The sequence below is a fragment of the Helianthus annuus genome, chromosome 11 (genome assembly GCF_002127325.2).
Source record: "Helianthus annuus cultivar XRQ/B chromosome 11, HanXRQr2.0-SUNRISE, whole genome shotgun sequence".
NCBI lineage: Eukaryota > Viridiplantae > Streptophyta > Magnoliopsida > Asterales > Asteraceae > Helianthus > Helianthus annuus.
Window position 1 is genome coordinate 85,071,634 of NC_035443.2, and position 11,667 is coordinate 85,083,300.

Below are 11,667 nucleotides of genomic sequence, written 5' to 3' on the forward strand. Positions count from 1 at the left end.
CAAATTTTCCGATACGGTTTCGGATAGTGATATTTACTATCCGAAATATTCGGATAGCCGGTTTTAAACACTCGTGTTTGTTTCGTGATAATATATAATCTCTATAATATATATCTAGAATATGTTCAACTTAATTAAATTATCTTCAGAAAAAGCGCAAGAAGACACTTCAAATACTTAACCCACAATCAACGGTTTTGAACTTCAAAAGAATTGCGGAACACAGAATTGTAAGTTTTTGTACATTTTTTTGTGTTTCTTTCTTGAACTTTTTATCAAAAGGATATATTTAATCATTACTGTAATATGTTGTATTTTTCAGCGACTACCACCAAAAATGTCACCTGTGTTGGACTTATCTCCTACTAATCTCAAAGAAGTGAGTGTTCAAAACCGGACAGGTGAAGTCAACTTTATAATGACCAGATCGGAAAAAAACCGCAAAGGGTTCCGCTATGCATTTGTTGGATGGTCGAATTACTTGAAGGCTTGGAACATCAAAATGGGAGCAGAACTGTTTTTTGAGTTCAACAACTCAAGCAAGGTCTTGACACTGACAAAGGTTGTGGAGAAGCGTGGTGTTAAGAAGAAAAAATCGCGTGCATGAATCGGAAGTCTACTTGTCGTTGTGGTGGTTTTTGTAAACAATATATATGCTAATTTCTTTTGTTGGGCTTTAGAGTCCTAGTTGGTCTAGAAAAAATTGGGGCTAAATTAGACAACTTTTGGTTTATTTTGGGTTGGGATTTTATGTAAATCCCGGTTAACAGGTACTTAGGTAAATGCATGGTTGCTTGTTATTTTTGTGTATAATAACTGTGACTATTTTTGATATTATGTCTTAGGTTTAATGGTAATACACATTTGACGTGTGACTCAAGGGTTTAATATTTACAATTAATAACATATGATTCCATTTCAGGTTTTATATCTTAACAATCAAAATAACATCTAAGAGCATTGACATTGATGCCTTCATGTTCATTTATATAATTTTATCAAAATATTTGTTTTTCTCTAAATTATCTTAGCTTTTAAAAAACCTATCACGTCCATCTCTATATGTATATCTTTATCTAACAGAAAAACACATTTTTTATTATTTATTTCTCTTTCTTACACACTCACAACAAAAAATATAGTGGATGGATATGAGCCTCTAAATATACAGGTTTACTTTAACGTCTTCACAATTTCTCTATTATAGAGATATCAATGTAATGTTATTTTTGTTGTTACTTTAAATTTAAATTACATATGATTTTTTATATAGACTACTCAACTTATCATTGTATTACATTTCAAAAAATGGCAATAAATGAAAATAACGATAATAATATTCATACAATATACTAACGTGTCTGACTTAAACTAAACATAAAGCGACATACACGTACACTTCACTGTTACTGAACACATGATATTTACATTTACATTACAAATTTCTAAAAACTTCTTTGTATACGACATTTGACGTTGTATCAGAAAGATTTCCATCACTATCTAGAATAACAATTTTGAGGCCATCTCGTCGGGTAACTCTTGATAATGCAACATACAATTGACCATGTGTGAAAACTGGATTTTTCAAAAACAAACCAACTCTACTGAGTGATTGTCCTTGACTTTTGTTTATGGTCATTGCAAAAGATACCGCAAGTGGAAATTGTCTTCTTTGTAACTTAATGTGAAGTTTTTTGTCTGTAGGTATCAACGTAATTCTAGGAATATAATGACGATCGCCAATGTGACTTCCAGAGATAATCTCTACCTGTATAACACGTTTACCCAAAGAGACCACCTTTAATCTTGTTCCGTTACACAAACCACTTTTTTGGTCAATATTTCTAAGAAGCATGACCGGAACACCTACCTTGAAAACTAACCTATGATTCGGCAAACCAGAAGCTTTAATTCCATTAAGAATATCCGGTGAGCATAATGTATCATCTAAATTCTCATTAAGCATTTCTGTTGGACAGATACTATCGGAGCTTAAATATTCCTTCTCAACTCCCGGAAAAAGTGACAGCATACGATCGTTGATTTCTTGAACAACGTCATTTGTTGGAGCTAGAATGGCTCTTTGATGGAAGTAATTTGCTTCATTGAAATTATATATAAGAGAAGGATATACAAACTCGATTAACTCTGAAATGGGATCAGACGAATGTTTGATGAGAAGATCTTCGGGTATTTGTAAAATTGCATTGCCGTCATTCAAACCACCGACATTACCTTCACCTATATCCAAAAGCCAGTTTGCAAACTTGGTAGTTTCTTGTATTTTAGATGGATCATTTGAGGTACTCAACCTCAAATTTTTGGTCAATTTTAGGACTTTGCAAGTTCTCCAAATATAAGAAGAACTTAAAGAAGCATTTACAATTTGTTGTCTGCTTCCTCCTGGCACCACAGGTAGAATTTGTCGGAAGTCTCCTCCAAAAACTATAACTTTCCCACCAAATGGCAATTCTGATGATGCTCCAGATACAGATCTAAAAAGGTCTTTTAACGATCTGTCCAAAGCTTCAAATCCATGTTTATGTACCATTGGTGCTTCGTCCCAAATGATAAGTGATGTTTCTTGTAATAAACGTGCAAGATCGCTATCTGGCTTAATGAAACAAAAAGAATCCTCATCTAAATTGATAGGAATGTGGAACCGAGAGTGAGCAGTCCTCCCTCCTGATAGCAAAAGAGATGCAATTCCACTGGAAGCAACACTTAAAACAATTTTCCCTTCTGATCTTATAGATGCACATAAAGTCTTCCAAAGATATGTTTTTCCTGTTCCACCGTAACCATAAACAAAAAAAACGCCTCCTTTGTTGTTATCCACCGCTGTGATGATTTCTTCATATATAACCCGTTGTTCTTGAGTTAATGAAGAGAAAAGTTTACGAAACTCTTCAGCTAATATCTCCGTGTCATAAGCCAACTCTTCACTAAGTAAAAGATTGTTTGCGGAAGATATACAATCATTATTAGGAAAAGGCATACTGGAATACCTTTTAAGAGTGGAATTATTTCGAAGTAAAAACTTTTGGATCTCAAACAATGTTAGGTTCTTAATTTGATCTTCGTTAAGTACCAAACCTGTCAAATAATGAAAGTAACGTCAAAATTATATATTACATTAAGTTAAACATTTAGATAAATTCTATTATAATGGAAAATACCTGGATGTTTTAAAATACGACGTTGCTTGTAGAGAATGTCATCTGATAAGTAAGTGAAAGTTTTTTCCCACACAAATTCCGGTCTAGACATACTCTCGGACATTAACATTGTACAAAACAAACTTCTTAAATAATAACCTGATCCGGTGAAACTTGCTTCTATAATGGCTTCAACATATTCATTGTCATCATCCAAAAGGCCATATGCATAACATGCATCTCTAAAAGTAGGATACTCAACATCATTTACGGTTCTGATATCCTCAAAATTTCTTGGACCTTTCACCTTGTTCAACAAAATCCTCAAATAATAAGCTTCACCGACTGAAGGAGAAACCGAATGAATTCTGCCAATTGAAAAACCTCTTTTCCTTGGTTTCCACTTACGTTTGTTGATCTTCCATACAAATTTTGTTGGGAATTCGACATAAGTAAGTTGACGTGCCGCAGGGTATTTTTCATTACAAACAAACCACTGTAAAAACATGGAAGCATTCACTGACGGTTTATCTAACACATCTTCTATTTCTTCAAATTCCTCATAGATAACATGTTGTTGTCCTGGAAGATGAAAAGGAAGCCTAATGACAGAAGGATTCCTATAATGTATATCATAAGAAAAAATCCGCCAAGACGCTTCACAAGCAGATATGTATCGACAACTATAGTAGTCTTTGATTTCATCAACCGTCTTTTCTTGATCATTTGCTTCTTTACTTGGTACAAAACAAATTGATGCCCTATCATGACCTTTATTTATATATTTAAACAAATATTTTATTGATCCGGCCTGATTGCACCACTCAACATTGATGTGTGCTTGATATCTTTGTAAAAGAATTTTATTGTATGGCACAACACTGCGGTTATCTAACTTGACATCTGACTTCTCAATAAAAACACCATTGTTACGTCTTCTGTAAACGGGAAAACCATCACCATCTATGCATGTAGATTCACGAAATTTTTTGGGAAAATTTTTGGAACACTTTCCGTCAATCATGTAGGGACAATTCATTTTTTCAACACCACAAGGACCATGAATCATGAACTCACTTACAAGAAAATATAACTCTGGTTCTTTGTCTTTGTCAGGTATTTCGGCAGAAATGAATGGATCGATATAATCAACGGTTGGAAGTTTGTGGTCGGCATGCATAAATAAGCACAAATGAGCATGAGGCAAGCCGCGCTTTTGAAACTCCACCGTATATACAACTAAAAATAAAAAAAAACAAATTTAAAATTGTGTATTATATTTACTTTTTAATGTTTCCTACTGTTTACTAACTAAATAAGCATATATAACATAGTTTAAAGTTTATTTATTATAAATTTTGAAAATAATGTAGAAAACTTTGAAGACAAAAACAAAAATAATTAAAATACCTGCTTGAAGCTTTCCAAGAATTGCATTATCCCTTAAGTCTTTAATGATGGAATCCAACTTGATTTTAAATAACCTACATAAAATATCAGGCCTATCTTCCGGGTTAAGACTCGTGTCCTTATGAAACCTCTTCACTTCAGGCCATTTTGGGTTACATGTGATTGTTATGAAAAAATCAGGATAACCATACCATTTACAAAGGGACATGGCATCTAAATAATTTTGAAACATGTACCGTGCACTACCAGTAAAAGACGAAGGTAATATAACACGCTGACCGATTTTAGAGACATCACTTTTGCCTTGTTCTTTAACAGAACATAAATTCTCAAAAGTCTCGCATCTTAATTTCTTTTGTTGAGTACGTATGTATAAGAGCCTTTCGCTTTCAATCATAGTATACGCATCGACCAAAAATTGTTGAAAAAGCCTTCTGGAATTAAGAACCAAAGAAAACGTATTCGATCTATCTTGGATTCTGTAGCAAAAGTATTCTCTCATTGTGCACGTATGTCTTTTACTGGTGGTTGAAGTAGAAACATCACTGCTGCTTGAAGTAGAAACATCACGATGAAGGATATCAATTCTATAACCATCATCACCGTAAACAAAAAGTAGGGGATATTGAAGAGCTAAATAAGAAGGATGTAGTTCACTAATTCGCTCGAGATAACCTTGTTTACTCTTCACAATAATATCTCTCGGTTCAAACAAAGTGTCAATATCTCCAACTATTAAAGCAGCAACTTCAGAAGCAGTTGGCAAGTTATATGTCCTACCATCTTTATTCCTTTTTGCAATAAGGCGAATCTTAAGATTCTCACAAGGATTTCTTTGAAAACAATCTCTCGCCATTCTGTAAGACTTAACCAACTGATTGTGAGAATCTAACATTGCCTTCAATTCTGAAATAATTTCAAAATCCAAAATTTCACTACTTGAGCTGGAGTGTTTTCGGCTTTCCCTAATTACAAAAAAAATATCTAAATTAAATAAGGATTGATAAAAAAAAATTTTGAAATATGAATTATAGTAATATTAAATAAAAAACATACCCTAAAACAAATTGTCTGTTTGCAACCTCATTCTCAGTATCATATATATATAACTGAGAAAACTTAGGCTTGGATCCATTCGTTGGTATAAGACTTCCAATACTATGATAATTCTCACCACTAAGTCTGAATACATAAGGAGAATTACCATTGTTAATGGAGTTGTCTACTTTTCCACCCATGGAAGTAAAAGAAAACATTGAGTTGTAACGACGAATGTTTTTCAAAAAATGAATGCTTTTAGAGTCAGAAGAAGTATAAAGACTTTTATAATCAGAGGGCGGGGGCTTGAAATCGGGAAGTTTGACTTTGCTGTAACCACAACATAGAGAAAAACTTGATTTAGTCTTTCTTTGATAACTTCTTAAGACTTCATCTTTCCATAATTTTGCATGACATGTTTCACATATATGACTCTGATCACCATGATCCAAGTAATCTGTTAATGGAAAAGTTTAATTTTATTATTATACAATTATAACATGGTATTGTTAAATTGAAAAATAATTCGAAGTGGAATATTACCTTTTGATATGCCACAAAATATATTCGTTATAAATTCTCCGGAAAAATGGAGTTTTTCTCGAGAATTGTTCAACGAAGATAATTGAATATTCTTCTTTGACGTATAAGTACCTAAAAAAGGAATTCGGATTTAACAATTTTCAATATATATAAATATGTTAACTACTAATAATAATTTGAATTTACATTTTGAAAATATAAATAAGTAAATAACATACTTTGTAGTAATTTGATAGATGCTTGTGTAGTTGACCTTGGAAAGTTTACTGATGGAGATTTAATTGCTTGTTTTTGCCTATCACGATATTGTTTCCTGATGCTCCGACAAAACTTTGGGCTACTATAATCATCAGTGGTGATTGAAGCTGTAAAAAATATAATGTTGTATACAAAGAGAAAAAGTTAATGGATTAATGTACATTTTTTTTAAATTTAAAATATGAAATTTAAAAATTTATATACCATTAGTAATATCTGATAGCATAGGTGTAAAATAGATTTTGGAAGAATGAACAATGGTATGTTGATTTGGATTTGATTGATAAGGAATAACAACTTCCTTCACATAAGGGACAGTTCTATTAATTGGTGAATTGTTAAAACTGAATTGGATATCTGAAGAAGAAGTACCTGCAAAAAATATGACAAGTATTAATAATAATTTGAATTACTATCTTGTAATTAGATAATGAGAATACCACCATACTTTGACAATATGTGAGACAGGGTTGTGTACTTGAAATTGGAATGTTTGGTGAGGTAAAATTCAAGCCTTTTTTTCTCCTATCTAGATATTCTTTACGGATGCGCCGATTAAACTTCGAGCGAGTATAATCATTATCGGGGAGTGAAGCTGTGAAACAAAAAAACGTGGATAACAAAGAAAAAAACATAAGGAAAATATGTACTTTTACATAATTGATTATAAATAAATATGTACCATTTGTAACATCTGATAGCAATGGTGTATAATAGATATTTGAAGCAGTGTCAGTGGTATGTGTGTTTGGAATTGATTGATAAGTATTGACGACTTCCTTCCCATAATAGACATTTCTGTTAGTTGGTGATTGGTTAGAACTAACTTGGACATTTTGCAAACCTGCTTTATGAAAACAAATATTTAGTAGTGTAATAATAGTGTACTGCTAATATTTCCAAAAAATCGAAATTATAAATTAAATAATATGTGAGTAATGAAAATTAAGTTTAGAAAATAGCTTATTCTTAAATAATTAATGGTAAACTGAAAAATTACCTTTAGACTTTATGTGGGAATTCCTTTTATCGATCTCTTCTTTTCGCATAAGTATTCTTTCCTTACAATCTACAAGGAATACACCTATTTAAACAATAATCAAATTGGTGAAATTTAAATAAAGTAAATACATACCATTTGTAATGTTAGATAGCGGACTTCGCGTTAGAAAGCCTGAATAAATATAAAAAACTATCATTACTTTCAAATTATTGTTTTATAAGTGGGAATAAATTAATATTCAATGTCATATATTTATCACAAATAGGAGAAACTAATGAAAACATGACCTTTCCCTGTGGAAGCCAAATCACAACGTTTCGTTTTTTTAGCTGCCAGATGTAATTTCCTTTTTGTCGCATAACCTTTGCTTCAAAATTTCCATCGTTTTGATCTGAGGATAATAATATATGGTATAACTAAGGAAATAAATAATTTAAATAGACTGAAATATAAGCCATATTTAGAGAAGTATTTAAAAAATTATAAATTTAAAATGTGGAGTTGTAAAATTACATAATAAGAGGTGGAGTATTTGGACAGTAAAGAATTTGAATGTTTAAAGGGTATAAACTTTTGAAAATTATGTATTTTGATAAATTATGTAGTACAATCGCAGTATATAAAAAACAAACTTATGTTTTGAATTAAAATTATCGTTTATCATGTATTATATGTGAGTGTCGATATTTACAAAACATTTGACGCTTTTCTGTAACTACTATCAACTGAAGATGATAATATATATTCTTCAAATAGTAGTTCATAAAGGAGCAGAGTTGAAAAAGTTATCAACGTTATCTAGGTATATTTACATTACAACCACATCAAATATAATAGTGTCAAAAATAAAATGAAAAATGTAACAAAACATTAATACATTAAAAACCAAACATAATACTTGCTTTTAAATATTGTCTAGAAGCATTCAGTACAACAAACGATATTAAACTTCTTAAACATAAAAGCTTGAATGATCCAAAGCTTTTGAAGTAGTTCTTAAACGATAAACATAACTTAAAACACATTAAAATAACATAGGAAACCAACACTTAGAACATAAAGACTGTAAAGCCTTCATTTTTCAATTTTTGGAATTAGGAGAGTTGGTTTTCCAGGTTTAACTGGTTTGGTGGTTGACATTTCTCCATTTTCATCAACATCATAACTCTCAACCAAGTTTTTCTTGAAAGCAGGTTTTTTGGTTTTCCTCTTAAAAATCGCAGGCTCACCAATAGGCTTACTTGCCATGGCAGTGTCCTCCAAATTTTTGGTCAAAGGGGTTGATGACATTATCATCCATGGACTCAGAAGGAACCTAAAAATGATAAACAAAATTGGTGTCAAAAATAAAATTTGAAGATTTAACTTAAGTTTATAAGTATTTAATATAACTTTACATACCTTCGATTTGAAGTCTTCATTTGATTTGGTACCAACAGTGACTCCCATAATAACATCAGTGCAGTTATCATCCTGCATTTTTGGAATTGTTCAATTTTAATATCAAACAACTAAAATAATTCACAAACATATAATTGAATATAAAGTATAATAATGAGTAACTTTATAGAGTACACAATGCATACATTCAGGTTAACAGTATCTTCTGATTCCATATCAGTGAAACCTGTTGTTCAAAGAAGCAGTAGTTTCCACCTACAATGTTCTCCAGAATTTGAGTATGTAAAATATGTTTATATACTAAATGAACCGGAAATTAAGTACTTAAACTTAATATTACCTCAATGTTGTTTGCTTTCTTCTCAAGCTCAAATATGATATCCTCATCGTCAGTCAATTTAGAAACACCAAAAAACCAAAAGTTGTGTTCAATGTTGAACTCACTGATATCAATCTTGAATGCAAATTTTTTCCCTAAAAGAGCTTCAAAACTCGTCAGGATACAGACCCTTATCACCACCCTGTAGTATATATACAAAAAATATTATTGACATATTACCGGGGACAAAAATAAAAATTCGAAAATTTATTAAATGGAAACTTACAGCAACGTGTTTCTCAATTAAGTTAGCTGCAGTTGTATTTAGAATTCGGCAAAGCATCTCTGTCAAACAATGTCAATGACACAGTTCCAATGGAATCTTGAACAGTCAATGGAATTTTAAGCCTAAATCAAAAAGTGTCAAAATGTAAGCAATGAAATATACACACCTAAGAGAAAAAATAAATTTCAAACAATTTAAAAATATTTACACCTTTTAGTATATTGAATCACAGTGTCCTTGCAAGTTTCGTTTTGCACTCATAAACCTCTTCTTCATCAACCAAGACAACAACCGTAGGTGTATCATTAGTAACTTTTGGGAAAACCTTCTTGTTACAAGTTTTACAAGCAAAGTAATACCAAGGCAAATCTTCGGATATCATTTGAACAGTACCAACAACAACAACAGGACTTGGCCTATAAAATATGTAGTTGAGTGATAATGACAGAAATAATGTTAATAAAAAAACATAGTCAATTGTAATACCTGATTGAGATTTACTTCAGCTATGTTGTTGAATTCAGATCTAACAACATACTCATCATACAAGGATAAAAAAATTCCAGAAAGCCGAGAAGATTGACTCGAACATGACGAAGCAGCAGAGCTTGCAATAAGACTGTTACAAATAATTATATTAGATTAATATTTATGTAAGTCTAATATATTAAGGAAATAATTTAATAAATTAATTCTCGGTTTGCATTCATTGAAAGGATTCACCTGTTACGAAAAGTAGTCATTTCATCAACATCAGAATTTATGAAAAGCTTGGAAACATTGAAACAGCTGTTAACATAACCAAAACGACCAAAGTACTTCAGTGTACCAAACTGCAGAATGACAACAATAACACCATGTTGTTCTCTGTTTTCCCATTGCTCTAAATCCGATCAGCATAAGAATCCCACAAAGACAGGTATATTGATTCCATCCTTGACATAAAATATCCAAAAATCAGGCTTAAAGTAAATGGGTAAAAAAATATAAATTAGGAATTTATAATCAATAGATTGAATAAGAATTAAAACACATACTCTAGATCTTGAATGATGACATTGAGTTTCTTGGTGTCTTTACCCCTTGCTGTCTTAAACTTCTTAAGGTCTTTAACATCAGCAACAAAACCAATAACATCTAGAAAATGAAAGTCGGTTAAATGTGAAAACATTATACAGTATATAAAAGATAACTAAAAAACATGTATGAGGTTTTTAGTCACCTATAGATTTGTTTTCTGGAACAGTTTTGTCAATGATATCCTTAAAGGATGTGAATGAGAACCCATACATGGGACCATTGAAATCCTTACATGGATACACATCGGTATCACAGTAGATTCCCAGCTTGTTTTTGTTGTCCACATACTTGTACTTGGACTCATTTAAACCAATAGTGGGTTTGACAATGAAATAGCAATCTGTTTGAAATTTGAAAAATAAACATAAATGAATTAAATTAACTATAAAAAGTTAACATGTAACGTACTTGTAAAAAAGTTGGTATGTAAAACATAAATCTTAAAAAAAAATCAAAAACTTAATATACTAAATTTACAATTGAAGGTTGTAATATTAAATTAAAAATAAATACAAACAATGTACAAATATATTAAGCATTTGCAAATTTATACATGTTATAACTGATTGCATATAACTAAGTTATAGGTACCTTTTTACTTCTACAATATGTGGATGTCACCAAATATTTTTAAAAAATTTAAGGATAAGGTAAATGTAACTATACAAATATTATAGGAGGTTTATAATATAAGCATATAAGGTACTTCAATGACAATGTGGTCAAAACTTGTGGTTGTTCCATTACAAACTACTCAAAACTTATTAGGGATAATATGATAATACAAATTGAATACGTTGTTTAATATACATTAACTTATAACTACCATTTAGTTCTACACTATGTGGATGTAAATAACTTCTTTTAAAATAATTTATGGATACGGGAATTTGGAAGGATACAAATAAATTATAATGTATAAATTGGAAAAAAACACATGGGTGGGAGGGACTAAAGGAGGAATATTGTTGAAAGACTTGACAATCACAAATCTGAAAACGTAATCATATAATATCTAGGGTAACATGATATTATAACTACTTAAATTTAATTGCACACAGTGGCTAAAAATAATTTAAAACAAAACACATAAAACAACCAACGCAGCTGTAAAAATTAACATTTTACTGTAAATAAGGGAGTTGTAAATAAGTTAATATGAAACACT

At 30.9% G+C, this 11,667-nt stretch overlaps 1 protein-coding gene and 2 long non-coding RNA genes across 3 annotated transcripts; all 3 read right to left on the bottom strand.

Annotated features, from left to right (window-relative positions):
* Positions 1-1,435: 1,435 nt before the first annotated feature.
* Positions 1,436-8,661, bottom strand: LOC110887688. Its single transcript, XM_035979916.1, has 13 exons — positions 8,536-8,661; positions 8,312-8,408; positions 7,546-7,584; positions 7,411-7,494; positions 7,093-7,254; positions 6,889-7,005; positions 6,615-6,782; positions 6,371-6,517; positions 6,153-6,263; positions 5,628-6,066; positions 4,572-5,536; positions 3,183-4,400; positions 1,436-3,099 (listed from the first exon to the last, which is right to left on the bottom strand). Exons 1-13 carry the CDS (start codon positions 8,659-8,661, stop codon positions 1,436-1,438), a joined length of 5,337 nt encoding a protein of 1,778 aa, XP_035835809.1.
* Positions 8,662-8,685: 24 nt separating this feature from the next.
* LOC118483832 lies at positions 8,686-9,038 on the bottom strand. Its single transcript, XR_004871800.1, has 3 exons — positions 9,000-9,038; positions 8,815-8,886; positions 8,686-8,728 (listed from the first exon to the last, which is right to left on the bottom strand). It is a non-coding gene; the product is annotated as an uncharacterized LOC118483832 (long non-coding RNA).
* Positions 9,039-10,307: 1,269 nt separating this feature from the next.
* On the bottom strand, positions 10,308-10,839 carry LOC118483833. Its single transcript, XR_004871801.1, has 3 exons — positions 10,642-10,839; positions 10,457-10,556; positions 10,308-10,354 (listed from the first exon to the last, which is right to left on the bottom strand). It is a non-coding gene; the product is annotated as an uncharacterized LOC118483833 (long non-coding RNA).
* Between the last annotated feature and the right edge of the window lie 828 nt (positions 10,840-11,667).

What these genes read in the sequence shown, in the direction of transcription:
- LOC110887688 (XM_035979916.1), bottom strand. Translation starts at nt 8,661, where the DNA reads ATGGCAAGTAAGCCTATTGGTGAGCCTGCGATTTTTAAGAGGAAAACC. An exon ending in AAATGTCAACCACCAAACCA is followed by an intron (nt 8,409 to 8,535) that starts GTTAAACCTGGA and finishes TTATCGTTTAAG; the next exon opens with AACTACTTCAAAAGCTTTGG. An exon ending in TCTTGGAAAGCTTCAAGCAG is followed by an intron (nt 4,401 to 4,571) that starts GTATTTTAATTA and finishes TTTTATTTTTAG; the next exon opens with TTGTATATACGGTGGAGTTT.